This window comes from Corvus moneduloides, chromosome Z, assembly GCF_009650955.1.
Source record: "Corvus moneduloides isolate bCorMon1 chromosome Z, bCorMon1.pri, whole genome shotgun sequence".
NCBI classification, from domain to species: Eukaryota; Metazoa; Chordata; class Aves; order Passeriformes; family Corvidae; genus Corvus; species Corvus moneduloides.
In genome coordinates, this window is record NC_045511.1 from 14,882,682 (window position 1) to 14,902,385 (window position 19,704).

Here is a 19,704-nt window from a genome sequence, read left to right on the forward strand (position 1 = left end):
GATGGCCAGTATATAATTCAGGACTGATCATTTACATATGGTCCTGCTCTGCGTGGTTTGCCGTGCCAGGAAGCCAAGGTTTGCAGAATTGAGCTTTGCAATGCAAGGAGACTGTCGAGCAATGTTCAGTGATAAAATGCCAGGTGTATTAATAACAATATAGTGCAGCTTGCCCACAGGCTCCAGCAGTGCTGCAATCACTTGTTTGTTTAACCACAAAATCTCTTTTTATGTCTAAAGGAAGTCTTTCATTGTATTTGAGGTCTGAAACCTCCAGCTACAGGGTATTTTTAACTTTGCTTCTCTCCAGATATCGATGAGTGTGCCACGAGCAACGGGACGCTGTGCTCTCAGATCTGTGTCAACACCGTGGGCAGCTACAGGTGTGAGTGTCATGAAGGCTACGTCCGGGAGGAGGATGGCAGGACATGCACCAAAGGAGATAAAGGCAGGTGCTAGTGCAGGTTAAATGTCCTGGGCCAAATGGGTGTCTAAAGAGCTGGTCTGTCATGAAAAGGAACTGCTCCCAGTGCTACACTTGGAACTGGGGGTCCAAAGCTGGGATGTAGCTGATGCTCCTGGAGCAGCTGGGCTGTTCACGGGGCACCTGAGCACCTGTGGAGCAGCCCTGCCACACGCTGTCCTCTAATGCACAAGTTCACTGGAGGATGTGGAAGGCATCTTCCCCTATGGAGGCAGAACAGCTGAATAGTGAACTTTACCATTACAGCTTCAGTTAGATCATTTCTGCTGGATCCAGTTGCTAAAAGCCGTATTTTGCTTTGATACCAACCTGGATTGTACCTTTTTTGTGGTCCAGAGATAAGGAGACATAGGAAAAAATATTAGCAGATGATGAGCCCTAAAAACTTTCATTAATTTCACCTGCTAATTCAATAATTTCAGTAACTTTAATTTGTATTTACCTGCCCACATCTGAGATTAGCAAATGGCCTAGGTTGGATGGCTAGAGACCCTTGGCTCTTAGAGGCTCCAAAAATGTGTATCTGGGAGTCCAACACACTTTTCAAGCATTGCTTAAATCAATTTCTAAATTACATTGACTAAGACCAAATGCTGCTGACCTTCAATTAGTTCCTGTGTCCTGTGGCTGGGGTCAGATTTTTTTTCGTTCTTTTTTTTTTCTTTCTTGACGATGAAATGTGATGGGAAAGAAAGAAAAGTAAAGGCTTGTTCTTGCATTTCACTGTTGGTCCAAAGTGTATACATGTGCTGTTTATAAATGATTTTAAAGGTTTTAACCTCATCCCAGTTATTAAATTACAGCATTTAGAATATTACAGATTAAACACCGATATGTAAATTTTAAAAGGAAGAAGGAAGAGAACAGTGCTCTGGAAAAAAACCCCAGCAACTTTTGATGAATGGTGACTTACCACAGGTTCATCAATTAATGACTGAATGTGGTATCACAGGGTGATGCAAATCCCACTGGATGGCCAGAGCAATTTATAATTTTGATTTTCATCTGAAAATGTGTAACTGGAGCCACTCCATTAGCTTTAATTGTTCCTTGTAGTTTTAAAACATTTTTTCCTTATGTGTGTGTGTGTGTGTGATAAAGGAAAGAGATATAACCTTGATAATCCCCTTACAAATAGAGAGGGTTTTTTAACTTTTCCTCTGGCTGGTTCAGATTTCTTGATACAGTAATATCCAAAACATTCAAGATAACCAACCATTCAAAATATTCAAGGCTGTGGAAATAATTCTACTGTTTGAAACCACCATTTTTACACTGAACGTACACAGCACATAAAAATGTCAGTTCCAGCAGATAGTCTGGAATGAAATACCCAACATCTCTCCAGATATCTCCCAAATCAGCTGTTCGGAGTAAAGAAGGATGCTTTCTGCTCAGCTACCCCGCTGTACTCCACATAAATGCTGCGAATTTTCAGACCTCTGGTGAAAATGAGAGGAGCTGTGTCCGTAACTCATTCCTAGGAAAATGGTTATGTAAGGAACCAGCTGTAGCGACGCTCCACCCCGCGGCCAGCCCCAGCCCTGCACCGCATCCGTGCCGGAGCGGCTTCCTAATAAACGCATCATTTGCTTTTCATCGTAGCCTGAACACTTATAACTTATTTTAAAATCTAGTGTGAGAGGCTAAAAGACATGTACGCCTCCCCATCTCTAGCGAGGTTGAATGTTTTCCGGGAGATACAGCCGTGTTTTCATTGCTCCATCCCCGAAGGATGCAATTTGGACACTTTTTTGGCTCTGTAAGTGGCTGCAATGTGGTCACTTTTTTTGGGCTCTGTAAGTGTCTTGACAGAGAGCTTTGGGTTGGTCAGTGGACACAAGAATAGGGAGCATTTTTTCTTGCATCCACAGTCCCATTTGATGGAGGCAATACAGCTACCCATGCAGAAGTAGGCAGAGGAAACCATCTCAGCAGGCTGAGCCCAGATAATACAACACAGATGATCGGCTCAACAGCCTCCCTGCGAAGACCGCCCGCAGCAGAGCTCCCGCAGAGCTCTGCCCTGCCAGCACCTCGTCCTCTTCCAGCACCAGCACGGCACAGCCTCCGAGCCCATACACAAAGAAAACACATCACTCCCCCAAGCAGATCTCTTAGCACTAGGTGCCACAGGGCTCACCAGTGTGTCACCAAGATTAAAGGATCCCCAACAGGACAGCAACGTCATGCATGAGCTAGACTTTGCGTTCTGGGAAACCTTTATAAAAACGGGGCAGGTTTAAGCCTTCTTCAAAATAATTTCAGTTTCCTTGTGTAGGTCTGTGAAATGGAAATAGGTTATGTAAGTGCCTCGCTCAGTGCTGGCCCCACTGACCCTGCTAGGTGACCTCGGCTTCTGCCCCATGTGTGGGTGGCTCCATCCAATGGCCTTTTGCCCCCGCTTGCCTGTCCTAGGTGACTTCTGGCTTTATCCACACTTTATTCTGGCTTTACTCATAGTTTGGTCCTGATACAGGGTTGGATGGGGGTAGAGCATTTGATGGATGACTCCTTCCCTAGGCAAATCATCACCTCTGTCTGGTATGAGTTAGGGGGATTCCACCTCTCTCATGGGATGCTTGCTCATATGAGGATGTTGGACTTCTTCCTCTGACAAGTCAATCCAACTGGATTTGCAGAAATCTCACTGGTATGACATTTCCCAAACATTAGCTGATCCCCCCAGCATTCATCTCCATGGATTGTTACAGCCCTGTTTTATCTATACTTGTCAGCCCCGTGTGCCACATCCTTCTGGAAGATAAACTGGGTTTGATGATGAAGCACGAGGCCAAATTCACTGCTTCTTAATCTACATATAATTCCACTGATTCTGGTGGGATTGCATTAGGTTTCCAATAGCAGAGTCTCTGGCAGTTTCTCCCTATGACTCTGTGTTGCTTTCAGCAACATTACTTAACACAATGATAGAACTCATTTGGTGAGATAGCTATTAAAAGAAAATTTTGTTGAGACTAGTACAAAATCCAGACTTTATTGGTCTTTGAAAAAGAAAAAAAAAAGAAAAGAAAAAAAGGCTTTTTTTTTTTCCTAATGGTTCCATATACGTGCATCTGTAACTCCTACACAAGTCCAAAAAAGGGCATGTCAAGACACTGGGTTTTTCCCAGTGGAAATTGGAGAGGGAGTAAGAACTCCACAAAACTGACTTGTGGTCAAGAGCAAATTTATTTTACAGAGATATCAAGAGGTGTCTTCATTACAGCACCTCAATTCCCTCTTAAGGAAAAAAGCCCTGCATGGTGCAGATTATTTCATCTACAAGAGAAAGCTTTATGGGCAAAGAGGCTTTGGAGTGAATCAAAGGAAGAATGATTAGCATTAGGAATACAGGAGAGAAGAAAGAAAGCAGCAAATGCTGTGTGTTCTGGTACCTTCTCAGAACTGCTGGAGTTCCTCTGAGAGGTCTTGTGGCTAAATAGTCTTGAATCCAGCATAGCTGAAATTTGGGGAAATTCTATCTATGGTGTGTAGAGTCCATTGGAAAACACCAAGAGGTACCATGTGGCCTTAAATCTTTGAACCATCTGTACACTGCACAGAAAGCTGATCAGGCACTAAACCTGTGCTGGGGAAAGGGCTGCAAAGCTCAAACAGCAGTGTGTGCTTGCTGCCATAAAAATGGTAAATATTATGTGTAATATTGTGTGTATATATGTATAATATGTGTAATATAGAAGGTAAATAATATGAGTGTTGGAATGCAGCCATGGGAACAGGCAGTTCATGACTGGGAGAAAAACCCAAGACTTTGTGTCCCAATTTTCCAATCAGTTCAGTACTAATACCAGTCTTAATGCTCCTGGTTATTCCAGCACCTTGCCCTTACACCTCTCACCTAACTGATTAGCAGATAAGTGAGACAAATTTTTGTCTTCTAAAATCAATCACACCTGATATGTCGTTATATCCAAAAGACTAAACATACTGAAGATGAGTTTTTCATAAATATGTGCATAGGTGGTCCATAGATGACCATCAGGTAGATGCAGTCTTCCTTACAGGACCCTGCAAATATTTAAAGTCAAGTAGCACATAATATTTTTAATGTTAGAAACTTCGAGGTTCATTTAAAAAGATGCAGGTGTCTCAAAATCAATATGCATTTCCAAAGAGATGAAGGGCATTTAAGGGTGTGTCCAAGTGAGAAGTGTAACACAGTAACTCAGCACATCACAGCTGATCCTTTTGAAGATTTTGAAGACTCCTTGGCTTTAACCCGGAGCTCCTGCAGAGTTTTTCCATTGCAGGACATACTCTGAAAGGTCAGTGCTCACACATGCCCAGCAACCCTCCCAGGTAACATCATACAAGGTCATACATCATATGCAGAGCCTCAATACACTTGATATTTCTCAGCAACATTGAAGTGAACAAAAACTCACTTAGAGTTTGCCAGTATGTGCCACCCTGTGGTTTGGAAACCAGATTTGTCTTTAAGCAGACATCTGTTACAACGATGCTTGTTTCCTTGCAATGCAGAACTGCTTGACTGTGTATGGTACTGGGGAAAGGACAAAAATAACATTTGCAATATCTCTCACAGTTTGAATAATTTAATGGATTCTTGAAAAGATCCCATTCATGCATAGTATCAACAGATGTGACCCTTCCTCTTGTGTGGATTTAAATCCCTGTCATTAATCTCAATCCCCACCTCTGCCCAGGCTGATTGTATCACATGGAGAACAACTCGTGATGATAAAGAGCAGTTTGTGCAAAATGGGTGAAATAAGCATATTGTGAGGGATTTTACTGTAATTTATAGCATATGAAAATTTGCCCTTCAGGCGACTGTAAATCAGTTCAGATCTATGGGGTTAGTCTACCCTAAACAAAAAGATAAAAGAAAGGGTGTGAACTTTTCCAGGTATTAAAAAAATGAATTCTTTGGGGACTGTTAACTGGAAACAGCTGTTTTAAAAATGTGCTCAGAGCTGTCCCTGCAAAGTTTCTCAGCTTTACATAGACAGTCACAGTCAAAGATTTAATAATGGCAAGTATCTCTTTTCACAGTCTGGGGAAATGTAACAACCTTCAAGCTGTTTATGCCATCACTTTATGAATATCTTTTTTTTTAATCTTTATCTTTATAGTAGAAACTTCTTTCTTTCAGCTGGGCTTCCTGAGAAATCTGAAAATGTGGCAAAACCAGGGACATGCTGTGCCTCCTGCAAGGAATTCCATCAAATAAAGCAGACGGTTTTACAGCTGAAGCAAAAGGTATGAACACTGATCAGTCACGTCTTTACCAGACCTGCATGTTTTACAACAACTGAGGTTAATTTCAATGTTTGGAACTGTCATGCGGTCCTTGTACAAACAGAGAGGATGGCAATGTATTTTAAACTCATGTAGGAATGGCATCTCTCCCTTACGCTTCTGTACAACTTGGAAGCACAGTGCTGCACAAGTTCATGGAGCTGTGTTACCAAGCTCAGGCTAACAGAGTCTGGCAAACACCCATCCCAGGCTGAGCCCGGGTTTCTTGGCAATCTGTGCGGGCCGGATCTTTTCACTCACTCTGAACGCACAAGATTTTGCACATGATCCACCTTCAGAGTAAGCAAGTGCAAGACATTTCATAGATGCAGGAATATGATTTTGCATTAATAAGGGTGCTGATAAAGGATTCTTTCCAAATAGGTGTGGGAGTAAACAAAAGCATCACTAGCTTTAAATATGATTGTCCATTTAAAGAGGAAAAACCCTCAGTCATAAACCTTTTTTTTTGTCTTCACGTGTTTCCTTGCAAGTAGAGAACAGTGCATTTAGGAATTTCCCCTGGAGTTTAACTGCTCCTATATGTAGCTCCCTTTTGCACTTTAGTAGGATTGAAATAATGCAAAGACCCAGCCTCAGATTTGGAGAGCCAAATGCAGGTATGCAGGTGTAATGCCTTTTCTAGTGGCATCTCCTTTGAACACTGAAGTTCTCTCAAATTGAAATTCTCTGTAGGAATATCCTCAGCAATTCATGCTGACAGGCTGTAATAATTTCAGCCAGGGTACTCAATTAATTTCATTCCATTGTGTCAAAACGCAATTTGGTGTATTCACTCACTGCATTTGATGTTATTCATTTAATTAGGAAGAAAGAAATCTGCTTCATTAAAGTGACTTTCACTGAGGCTGGAGATACTCTTTATCTCCAAAATCTCAAAATATCATGTGTTCCTTCTGAATCAGTCTGAACACAAATGTGGGCATGACAGAATTTCACATGTGATGGAAATTCTGTTTTTCAAAAAATTGGTAGCAGAGAGATTTAAAAATGATCCATGCTTTTGAGTGGCTGTTTCTCCAGCTGTTGTCTGTGATGCTGAGCAGGCTCACACTGACCTCCAGGGAAGGACCCGAGGGTCACATTGTTTGCTGCAAGAGCTGATTGATGGAATTAATGGAAGTTTTTTGTGTCTAACTTCTGCTGTTAGATGCTTGTGCTCAAAACTCATTCCAGGAAAACTCAGACCACTGGCACCTGTCACTGTGGGCATTTGTACAGTAGCTGTGGACAAATTAAGCAGCTCACTCTTGCTTCATAGCTAAGTCCTGTCATAGTCCATAACTTAATTTTTCCCTCAGTATCTTCCTAGTGAGACTTGATCTACTTGGCATCCTCAGAGGGAACCCACTGGGTTGTGCTCTACACAGAAAGAGCTGGAAGAGAAGGTTCCTGATACCCTCAGCAGCTTTTACCCCACAGAGAGCAGAGCTTTTGTCTATGCTGAGTGGAGATCTGGCCCCATGGTGCTTCTCTGCCCAAGGAGACATCAAACCTCATGTTTCCCCAGCCACTCCCCATGGCCAAGTTCTTCTGGGGAGGATGCCTCTCAATAGCTGTGGTTAAAGCTGTTCTGTTTCGCATAGAAAAGTTCATTTCTGTCTGCCAGCAAGAAAGTTTATGAAATGAGTCTTCAGTCTTGTGGTTAAGGCTTTCAGATTTTATGAACTTTATTCAAAATTGTGGTTAGCAGAAAAGCCTGTCATCCAATGAGATGCATTGTCCTGATAGACTAGAGGTCTGTGGGCAGTCCTAGATTGATCTAAGACCTTGATGAAAGGAAGAAGAGTGGAAAGCTGAAAAGCTGGGGGGAAAATATCTGGCATGCTGACACACAGCCAACAATTAAAAAAAACCCAACAAGTAAGTTTGATCCTATTGCACAGATGTGTTTAAACATCTTAATTAGAAAGCCATGTTCCAAGTCAGTCCTGACAAGCACTGTCCAATTTTCTAAACCACAGACCTCCTAGAAACTATGCAAAACTCCAAATGCAGCATGCAAGACAGCACATGGAAGTCTTGTTTCTAGAACAATCTTTCTTTAGAATTTACCCTTGCTAATATGTGCATGCATATGGAAAAAAAACCCCATTGTTTTCCAAGGGCCATTAAGATTTGGAGCTGTAGATGGAGAAAGCCAAGGTCACCCTGTACTAGGATCCTGGTTCAGCTAAAAGGTGAAACAGAAATTAGGCCAGTGAGTGTAGCCAATACCTAAGAGGCTGTGAGTCAACAACAAAAACACATGGTTTGGCCCAGTGCATGAAACAACCATTTTCTGGCCAGAAGATATCAAAGAGCAGTGAGCTAGACCAGAGCCTGGGTATTTTGGCACTCCTAGCATATGCTTCAAGTCCAGCTGACTCAGTGGGGAAGCATGCATAGATGCTTTCACAGCAGCTATGTGATTTCTTTTCTAACTTACTCAGTTGTTACAACAACCTTGCTGGCAGGAACGAGGAAATATCTAAGCATCAGAAAAGAATACACTTCCGAATCCCCTTCATGATGAGTCTTTGCCACTAAATGCACCTTTTTACTCCAGTCTGACCAGTTGCAGTATAACCTGAAGAGTATTCATGGCTGGGTCTATGTACTAAGTGACATTTATTTATCAATTGATAAAGCAATAGATCCCCAGAATGAGATATGTTGAGAAATTTACACACAAGCTAAAAAGATTACTTCAATTAATCTGCCACTCACCTGCGGCCACCACTCAGGAGAAGCACTCACTGATGACACTGAAAATATTCTCACAAAAACTACCTTAAAAACATAATACTCTCAGACAGCCGCAGGATTTGACTTTGTGTCTCCGTTTTAGCAGGGCAGCATTGGCACTGCAGAGTCCTTGGTTGATTTGTGTCTTGTAGTGGAAGTTTTGCAGCATGAAGGTCCTTGCAAGCCTTTCCTTTGTATCCAGCCAAGAGCCTGCTCTGAACAGGGTGGACACACCTCCAGGAAACAAAACTTTGCTGACCAGAGCCAGTCAGTAGACCTTCCCATGCTGGTCCCTGGCCACTGATGTTGTGAGAGCCCCCAGTTACTGCAATTTCCTCTTCAGCCCCAGGGGTAGGGTGCTGTGACCCACAGAGTAGTCCTTTATCTTCAGTAGCCCCACAGTTTTGTCTGTGCTGCATTGGCTGGGAAGTTGGCTGAGAAAGCCGCAGGGTCACTGGTAAACAAAGCAAATGTTTTCCTTTGAAAAAGCAGAGATGACAACTCATCCCAGAGCCCATAGGTATGCTGAATCCCCATACTCTCTGTGAAAAGCAGATTCATAGAAGTGAGTGTACAAGAAACACCCTTTGGGACTTCTGTGAAAATATTACCTCATCCAGCCACTGATTTCTGCAGGGGTGGAGTGAATCTATCAAATTCTTGTAAGACTTACATCACGATGCTTAATTTGCCTATAGTGTAGTCTCTTGTCTTTGGAACTGCAATGGTCTCCAAAACGTAACTTGGAAATGGCTGATAAATTGTTGTGTTCCTGTCATCACATTTTGAGTTCCAGTCTCAAAAATCAAACTGATGTTTTGGAAATGCCACCAGGAACTATCTCAGCATTTCCAACTTTTTTTTTCCTGGCTTTTTTTTTCAGAACTGTTCTGTGCATTCAACCTCAATTTACAAGCAGCACTGCCTGCCTTTAAATTGTATTCCTTAAGCAATAACTTGTTTGCCCAGTTCAAATAGGTACTGCAGGTGCATAACGCTGGGTTTTTCCCCTGTGCATTACAAACATTAGGTTTGAAGTAATGACAAAAGAATGTATGTCAAATAATTACAGAAACATGTAGGAGCCTTGAGAACAGCCCAGCTCAGAGAACTCCTAATGGCTGACAAAAAGCTTGGTCAGATAGCAGGAGTCCTCATCTATTTTACTTAATGCAGCTTTCCCAGGCAAATGTTGCAGAATTCAGCATCAAATTATCCAGAGAGCCAAATCCATTCAAGAAGGTACAAAGCTCACCCAGGGGTAGGTCTGCACTGGTATTGCTGAAATAGTGCTTCAGCTCCATTTGGCAGAGCAAAATCCCTAAGTCTACATGCAGCCACTCAACACTAATAAACTTTTTTTCTCACTGCAGACCAGCCTCCTGGCTTGTCATCTCCCTTCAGCTGCCTCTGGAGAGACCAAACATTTGCAGAATATTACTAAATATGTTTAATTATTAAATGTATTCAACTGGATAGATGAACTTTTCATGGATAATTAAACATGTAATGAATAATGACACTTTAAACTATAGCGTGCAATTCTCCTTGCATTCTCACTTACTTTATCTTTGTGTCTCCATGCAAAGCAGATCCAGATATCTGTTTGGTTAAACAGTGTGGTTACTTTCTAGGCCCAGATTCACAAAGGATTTGGGGTTCTCATTAAAATCTATGGAATGTTAGTGGCTTGTGCAGCATTTAAGAACTTAAATATCCGAGCAAATATTGCCCTGAGAAAAGGCAATAAATGAATAGAGGAAACTTCAAACAAGGAAAAATAAGTTTTCTGAGAAGCAGCAATGAGACTCAAGTTTTCCAGAACTTGTTGCTATATCTCTCCTGAATTTCCACTGTCCTCTGTTGGATTGGCTAGCAGTATTTCCACAGTGACTTGAAAAGTGAACAGACTCACAGAATAAGAAGGTTTTTCTGATGATATCAATGAAGGATATGAATAAACACTTTATATTTTCCTGAAATATTTAAATAGCTGTTTGTTCACATGAAAGCTTAAATAAGAATGTGATTTATCAGGCTGAACAGTAAAGGTCTTACATAGATTTGTTTGTTTGTTTGTTTTGGCAGGTTGCTTTGCTGCCAAATAATGCTGCTGATCTTAGCAAGCAAATCACAGGTGAAAAAGTGCTTGCCTCTAATGCATATATCCCTGGCCCCCCAGGCCAGCCTGGCCAACCAGGCCCTCCAGGTAAGACCAGAGGGATGTGAATGTGCAATAGTGCTAGGACTAAAAAAGTAAACTTCAGTCTTCCAGTGTGATCTGATTTCATATGTTTCACATTTTGACTGATATATTATGTTTGCATTTGTGCTAAATTAAAAAAAAAAACCTTTATGGTTGTTATGGTCAGCCTCTGCCAGTTGTCTAACATCATCCATTGTGAATCCATATGTTTCTTGGCATGCAAGCTGTGTTTGTCCTGTATGCGTTAAATTTCTCCCTCTCCCTGGGATATCTCACCTGCTTCACTTGTTATTTCCTGTATTTTAACCCTGTCTTAAAACACTCTCTGCTTCATTTCAGGAATATCTATTGCTTTAGTTCACTATCAGTTGTAGAGGTGAAAATGTGCTTTCAGTTTGTAGGAGTTTGTGCCAACTCTTTTATTTTTCCTTGCCTGATTTGCAAGGATTCATCTGTTGGTTTTATGTCATATACCAGATCCAAAGGAAAATGAAAAGAAAATTATAACTCCACTCACACCTTCTTTGTTAGGTTGTAGATTGAAATAATGCAAAAAACAGAGAGGTCCTAAAGCTCAAACTTAATCCAGACACCTTGTACCTGGCAGCCAGGAATACTCAAAATTTTGCTAATTCTGTTGAATGCAGATCTAATTTTGGGTTAGCAATAAATCCAAGGAATCTTAGCATTGTGCTGGATTTCAGAAGGATTCTTACAGAGGACTGGCAACTATTCCTTACAAGGCTTAATTTACTCCCTTCTGAATTGCACCCCATCCTCCCATTTATACCCCCTTTTGCAGTCTGGCTTTGTTTTCTGTATCTTTATCTCATTTTCCTGGAGGATGAGTATCTTCGGTCTTCAGTTTACTGTAAGTGCAAGGACAGTATGTTTAGAGGTTCTGCAACAGACTCTGATGGTACAGTGGGTTGCTTTGCAATCCCTCCAAGGTAGGCCTGACCCTGCAGGTCTCCCACCCACTGGGTTTCCCCATGACTGAACTGTCCGAGGTACTGTAGAACTCTGCTCTCCCTGAAACCATCCCTGTTCACCTCCCCTGCTGCCCCCGCTGGAAGAGTCACAGGGAGTCATCACTAAACTTGAGTTGTCTCTCTCTGAAAATCCTAACTGTACATATTCAGTCCTGCTGAATCCTTTTCACTCTGTGCCTTTTATTCTCTATGTCTTTCATGTGCCCTCAGTATGAAGAGAAGTGTTTCCCCCTCTAATCATGAAGTGTTTCAACTAGTGACATTTTAGTGGTCTTTGTTGTCTGCAAATGTTGTTTCAGGTGACTGATTTTCTGGTGTACATTTTCTACTGTTTCTCTTGAGCTAAACATATGTTTTGTTGCCGGAGTGCTTCCTAAAAAGTAACATGCTCTGCTGAACCAGCAGAAGTTGAAAACAATATAAAGCAAAATGGAAGAACAGAGCCTTTTTTGCCCCTAACACACTGGCTATTGCACTGGGCAAAAGAGGCACAGCCTCCCACTGGAAAGGGCTTGCTTGTGTCAGTTATGTAGATGCCAATGACCCAAAATTCCCATGAGTCTTCTGAGGCTTTCTTTTTATGAGATGTCCCTCAACTGTGATTTGTTCTTCCTTGTGTGAAAATGAGGCATTTCTGCTTTTGTTTTCATTCCCAGTCTATGTCCCTAAGCACCTGGCAGACTCAAATTCTTGTTATACACAAGATTTAATTGTGTGGTCATCTCTTGTAGCTACTGTGGCAAGGGTTAATGTTGTGTCAGATGGCTGCTGATGTGCAGATGCAGATGTATTGGTTGTGCTGTCATGGGTTTGGGTGTGTTAAAGTAACCACGCCCTTGGGTCTTTAAAAAAATGGTTGTTCCCCACTTCTTGATGAAATATCCTGAAGGCTTTCCCCAGCAGGTAACTTTTGCTTTTGATTTCAGGGGCTCCAGGACCTAAAGGGAGTCAAGGAGCTCCTGGATTACCTGGACCTCCCGGACAGCCAGGCCCTCGCGGATCAATGGGACCTATGGGCCCATCTCCAGACATTTCACACATTAAGCAGGGCAGACGGGGCCCCGTGGTCAGTATTCTTGTCTCCTGTCATGCACTGCACAATTGCCATTAGCTCCACAGCTTGTGAACACTTTCTTTTCTCTTGCAGGGCCCACCTGGTGCCCCAGGGAGAGATGGTAGCAAGGTGAGGAGAGGTACTAATTTCCATAAGACGGGCTCATGCACATGTGAAGTGCAGGCTTGCTAGAGAGACCCTACACACTTGTAGTCACACCCTTACACCACCTCATTTCCTCTGCTAAGATGAAAACATCCTGTTGTCCTATTACTGGGGTCCCTGCCGGCTCTGTGGCTCACATGCATGAACGCACAGACGCATGGATGGCTTCAGTAATATTAAGCTGACGTCAAGGAGTTGAGAAGGGTCCTTGCTTAGAGTTCCACAGAAGGCACTTTATTGCTACAACTTGTGAAGGGTTCTAGAGGCAAATGACCCCGAGCACGTGACAGCTCGAGCTTAAGTACAGGGCTGTGGCTAACACCAGGAGCCAACTGGGGAAGCTGAACTGGGGTACATTGACATAACCGAACAAGGCATCCTGGGAGAGGCTTCTTTCCCTCACCATAACCACTAAGTCTTTGGCACCAGAAACTGTCTTACCAAGAACTCTCTCTGTCTCTTGTACCACAGGTCAATCAGCCACCACATTGTCCCACTCCTTCATGTCACCCTTCTGCTGTTTTGTGTTTGCAGTTCCTAAAATCTTGCAAATAGTCCTGTCAGGTTGCATGTCACACAGCATTCTTTTCTTTCTCTGCAGATTTTTTGGCTTTTCCGTGAAGAAACTTTGATGCTTTAGCCCTTGTCATTCACTGTGAATTCTTCCTGTTCATGATTCACTTGTTACTGTCCAGGAGAAATATCAGAAATGCCCCACTCTTCTACCACTAGAATAAGCAACAATTTTATTGCATTCCTCCTTCACTTCCTTTTCTTTTTACAAAGAAACACGAGCTGATGATTCGGGATCTGGGGACAGTAAGGGAGGCAAATGGTGACTTTTTGCAGGGGCAAATGGTGACTTTTTAATTTCCTTTAGTCACAGCAAACTAACTGAGGTGTAATTGATTACAGGGGGAGAGAGGAGCACCAGGACCAAAGGGGATACCTGTAAGTATTCCACACAGGAGGAATTTCCACAACAGAATCATGTTGACTACTAACTACAGGTCAGCCAAAAGTTAAAGAAAAAAACTGTGCCAAGAGAACAGATAATTTACATACACAGAAAATGTTGTTGGAAACAAAGTAATTGCCTGTTTTCATCCAAATGTTTTTTCTTACAAACCTCTTCCCTTACTGGGTGTGTGACCAAAGGCCTGTGGGTGCACCTCAGCCTTACAGTGGCACTGAGACACCATTAGAAGGCAGAACCACGCAGGGTGCTACTTAGTACAGTTCTAACCCTGCTCTCAATGGGAATTTGATCTCTAGAACCTTTTAAAATCCTGTCCCTCATCTCTCTCGGATTTGTGAAACTATAGGTTTTGAGTTCAGAAGAAGGAACGAGTATTGACAATCTGTTTTCAGGTGAACTTGTTTAAAAAAACTCTGGGGTCCCCAGCACAGGAAGGACAGGGACCTGTTGGAGCAAGTCCAGAGGAGGCCACCAAGATGATTAGAGGGCTGGAGCATCTCTCCTATGAGGAAAGGCTGAGAGAGTTGGGATTGTTCAGCCTGGAAAAAAGAAGGCTTCAGGGTGACCTAATTGCAGCCTTCCAGTACCTGAAGGGAGCCAACAAGGAAGATGGCGAGGGACTATATACAAGGGCATGTAGTGACAGGATAAAGAGGAATGGCTTCAAAATGAAAGAGAGCAGGTTTAAATTAGATATTAGGAAAAATTCTGTACTGTGAGGGTGGTGAGACACTGGCACAGGTTGCCCAGAGAAATTGTGAATGCCCCGTCCCTGAAAGTGTTCAAGGCCAGGCTGGAAGGGGCTTTGAGAAACCTGGTCTAGTGAAAAGCATCCATGCCCATGCAGAGGTGCTGGGACTACATGATCTTTAAGGTCCCTTCCAATTCAAACCATTCTATGATCTATGAAGTTACTTACGGTATTTTCTCATTGGTGGAGTTGATTTTTAAGAGTGTGCCCAGCAGGGTGTGCTCACTATTAAACAGCTTATTTTACTGTGTGAAGTCAGCTAAAAAGAAATAATGATTTTCTAAAATTAGATACTCTCTGCATTGTAATTACCAATATACTCAGTAAGTGATGGACAGCAGCAAGGTTATCCTATTGAAAAGACAATTGCCAAATAACAGCAGTCTTAAAAGAATTTGTTGATTAATCATTCTAAGAATGTAATTTCTGTCAGTTTAATAAACAAGAAGACAAGGAACCAAGATTAATCTCCTCTATTCCCATGAGGTGTCAAGATACTCTTATGAAGCAAAGCAATTTTTAAGTGACAAAAGGGCTGAGCATCTTGTAAATGTAGGCTCTGTCTGCGAAAACATTTGATTCTTTTGAAAATTTTTCCTGAGCAAAGTCGGTTGAAAACCAGACCACTGGCTTTTGGCAACTGGTATGAAGCAGTATTTTACTGAACAACCCTTGCAGGAGTAATTCTATCAGACAGTTTGAAAACTGTAAGAGCAAGGTGGATTGTTATTAATGGCAGTGCCTTGTGACTGCAGGGCCCACCGGGTTCATTTGATTTCCTATTGCTAATGATGGCAGACATCAGAAACGACATCGCTGAGCTGCAAGACAGAGTGTTTGGACACAGGACTCATTCATCAACAGAGGAGTTTCCATTACCTCAGGAATTCACAAACTATCACGACACAGTGGATTTTGGATCCGGAGAAGACTACAAACCACGGGCAACATCCAGAAACACCAGGATACAGAAGGCAGACCATCCTTAGCTATGCCTACTGAAAAACAAAGCCTCTTTAGAATTCTTCTATATAAAAAAATGCACTGAAAATGTAATATGTATATATATATATATATACACACATATACATATATATATATATATATATATATATATTATTTCTGCTTTTCCTGAACCATGCTGCCTGTACTGTAGCTTTCCTGGTTCATGGTAGCCTCCTTGCAGAAATTCCGTATCGCCAAGCCTGCACTGTGCATTGTACCTAGACTATCAAAAAAACCTTCTTAGCATATAATATGATTAAGGCATGCTCTAGCTAATAACACAGACCACAGCATTCCATCCGCCTACTTTGCATTCTATGTCCAAATGACCCAGTACCCAAATTTTGCCAGGGACAGAGGGTTAGCTGAACATCATCCCTGAATGATGTCAATAACAAATACCTTGGTCCATAGTTACTTTACGAATGCAAATAAATTATACCACTGAACTCGAGTCTCCAGCTACTGTCCCCAGGCCTAGGAGAGTGTGAGAAGTGGATCCCTGTTTCACAGTGCAGGCCACCTGTAAGTGAGACGTGTCCTCTATTATGCCTCATCATGGCAGAAAAAGGCAAAAAAAAAAAAAAGTTGAAGGGTTAAACAAGGGTGCTGCTGCTTGATCTGGAAATTATTTGGCTTTGTGTTGCTAGAGTATCATTCAAAGACAGTCAAAAGATGTGTTTGTCTTAAACAAACACTACTTTTTCTTTACCATTGTCCCACTCCTCAGTGTGAAGGCCAGTTTTCTTTCTCAACAGATTCATGTCGGATACATTACACAAAGATGAACAAGATAAAGGGGATGTTTAAAGCAGGAAACCAAATCCAAAACGAATCAAGCAGGCTTATTGGCAAGCACAAAATATATCCCAGCCTTGCAGAAAGAGTCCAATCCTGACATCCTGCAGGTGCAGGTCTTCCTTGGTGAAATTCTGAAGTCTGAGTGAAATCAACACCAGAGAGAAGGCCTCATGTTTGCAAAGAGCTTCCATCTGTTTTGTTCCTCTGCTGCATGAGACCAAACTAAATGGCGTTCACCAAACTGGAACACAGAGTGGCAGCATGTTTGGCTGGGTGTATGAGGAGTGTGAGTAGGTGCAGGAGTGCACATGACAAAATATTTCAACTGGTACGAGGATGGCTAAGGTGAGATACTGCACATGGGATCCTATATTATGAATGGGGATAAAAGGGAGTGCCCTTTATTTACACTGGAAAATTGGATGCACAAGTTATACCATACCTCATGGATGATGTATGTTGCCATTTCTTTTGGATTACCACAGCTGCTGAGGACTTTGCCATGCTTAGAATATAAAGGAGTATATTAAGCACAAAATTTCAATGTTGAGTCTGTGTAGCTGCTACTTCTACAGTATGTTTAGTGTTCAGTAGTGTCCATGTTACAAATGTAAAGAAAAAGTTGTTATTTTGCCATGTTTGCCAGGGCTTGCATGTTCTAGTAAAATAAATACAGGTGAAAATATAAGAAGGGCCTTTTCAGATAATACATAAAGGCTTGGATTCCCTTCCCTTCTCTGGGCCAAAAGATAGTTGGTGTAATCCTGACAGCATCAGTACAGGTCAGGCTGTGTAAACAGCTGGCTGTCTAGCCTTTTCTATAACTTCTGTGTGTTCTCTTAAGAGGATGTGCTCATTCCTGTAGCCGTTTCCCAATTTCTCACTGCCACTAAGCCACAAGCAAGGGCATTACACAAGTGTTCTGTATTTCTTTTCATGTTATATCTGTATCAGTATTTACAAAGCAATGCCTAAGTTGTGGGGATAGCTGAAAAAAAATTACAGTGATCTCACCCTGTGGTCCTTGGGCTTCTCCTCTCTCTGGGAGGAGCTCTGCCAGCAGCTGCAGATCCAAGTAATCTTGTGAATCACATAATAAGGGAGACCTGAAGAAGGAACCTGTGGCCAACAGAGGGACGGTCTTATATGCAGCAGGCTCGATAAAACCTGAAAGACAGTATGAACTGAGGCATTTATGTCTTATTTTCTTAATTTCAAGCAGGCAACGGAGTATAAATTACATCATTTATGAATATGCAATTTTAATTAAATTTGTTAAATGTCAAATGTTGTACTTTTAAATCTAGCAAATTATGGAACTCTTGCATATGTTTACCACTGCACCCTGTTGGATCAGGCTGGATCCCACTAGAGAATTAGTAGCTGCAGGTTTTTGACCATGAGATACTGAATGATCTAACTTACATTAGATGAGTCACTTCCTAAGTGATTCATTTCAACTAAATTCTATTGCCCTCTGCCCACAAGGTGATGTATTCTAAAAAAGGCACTTATTTTAGTTTTAAGTTTTGCTTTTCCAAATAGAGACACATACCAAATGAGAAGTTCCCCCAGTTTGACCATCAAATTCAGGAAGAGGTGACAACTGCCCTGCCGTGTGTAAGTATCCAGGGAAGGGCTATTCTGAGACTGGACCAGAAAAGCAGGTAAAATACATATTTCACTGTAAGTACAGAAAGTTGTCCTAGAGGTTCTTGAATATAAACATAGCACATGTTTACATGCCTTTCTGAGTGGAAACCTCAGTGACTTCCCTTTCATTGGCTTTCACATTGCTTGCTTCATACAAAAAAGGTCACAGAACATGTTCCTTGGGTTTCCCCTTGTCCTTGCCCTCCTCTGTCCAGATTTTCTGCCTCAAAACTGTTTGAGTGTCAACAGCAAGGAGAGGACACTATGGAAAAGACAAGTCCACCCAACACGACATAGGAATTCAAGCAACAGCGAGAGTCCCACTGAGCCCAGCTGGCTGGGAAGGGTCAGCCTTCGGTCTGCATGCAGCTGAGATCTTTGCATAGAACTTTCTCATTTCTGATTAACTGTATGATAACTCATAACACATTGTATCAGCAACATTTCATTCAGATTTTGCTGTAAACACATAAAGGCTTAGAAAAGTGTCATTTTCTTCAGCATACCCAACATTTCATACAGCCAGAGCAGAGGAATCATTTCCAATCTTAAGTTTTGTTACTGGTAGCCAGAGAAGACATAACCTTGCAAATTATTTATTACTCTGTGGCTCCAAAAATAACAAACTCCCCCAAGAATCCAAAACAAGAAAGTAGAAACTTCTACAGTTGTGGCTAGTCTCATTACTAGGCTCATGCACATGACAACTTTGTTTCATATAAATGATATGTATAATTTTATTAGAAAGAAATATTATTTTGATGTTAAGACATCAAGTTATAAGCAGAAGGATAATAAAGAATTTGTTATTTTATTAATATTAGAAATATATTTAATGGAAACATTTGCAAGACTGTGTAGTGATGAGAAAATTCTGATTGTTGATGGGTTTAACAAAATCATGAATCTTGAAAATTTTTTTCTTTCAACACTGTGCCAGGTACATAAAGGTTTAGTCTTTCTTACACAGCTGTAGTTCTGACACACAAGAACTCCTACATAGTCAGAAATTAGGAAAAGGAGAGGAAAATTGATTGTAAATGGAATTAGGGTAATGCCTGGAGTTGCTGTTGGCATCACAGCTTGAATAGCCTTCTGCCTAGGAGTATTTCAGGGTTAATGTACCAAGTCCCAGAGCAGCAACAAAAGATGGGGATGGGGTCCAATTCTCTGTTAATTTCACATTAAAAAACCCCCATATGTTTGTTCCTTTTACACATTCCAATAACTATACTGTTCACTTTATTTATATATGAAATACTAAAATGTGTATAAGATGACTGTGATTTTATGATGTATTCGTAATAACAAAGATATTTTTTCTTACACTGTTGGTAGCTGCTTTTTTGTTACACATCGCCCTTTCTCTGAAACACAGTGATGTTGGCTTGAAGAAACAGATGGCAGGAAACCTCCTTACGCTGCCTTCTAGCATTTTTCTTGGAGCTGAACAATACTGTCTTAGTTCTTTGACTCTGGGTCATGTGCTCTTGCAAGCTAGGGTGGGTTTCAGTCTTTACGGGAATAAAGCAGACAACCACCTCTGCTCTGTGGACGGATGGTGGCTCCTGTGCCACATC

General features: G+C 41.7%; 1 protein-coding gene across 3 annotated transcripts in view; it reads left to right on the forward strand.

Annotated features, from left to right (window-relative positions):
• Window positions 1–19,450, forward strand: part of CCBE1 (collagen and calcium binding EGF domains 1) — a 96,660-nt gene extending 77,210 nt beyond the window's left edge. For 2 of the 3 annotated variants that reach the window (XM_032095634.1, XM_032095635.1), the window contains 7 exons: window positions 311–448; window positions 5,625–5,731; window positions 10,607–10,727; window positions 12,643–12,782; window positions 12,864–12,899; window positions 13,851–13,886; window positions 15,421–19,450. In XM_032095634.1, the coding sequence (XP_031951525.1) occupies window positions 311–448; window positions 5,625–5,731; window positions 10,607–10,727; window positions 12,643–12,782; window positions 12,864–12,899; window positions 13,851–13,886; window positions 15,421–15,654 (812 nt within the window). In that variant the 3' untranslated portion in view covers window positions 15,655–19,450. Of the gene's footprint in view, window positions 1–310; window positions 449–5,624; window positions 5,732–10,606; window positions 10,728–12,642; window positions 12,783–12,863; window positions 12,910–13,850; window positions 13,887–15,420 lie in introns of all 3 variants that reach the window. The other variant, XM_032095636.1, reaches the window with a different exon arrangement.
• The last annotated feature ends 254 nt before the right edge of the window (window positions 19,451–19,704 follow it).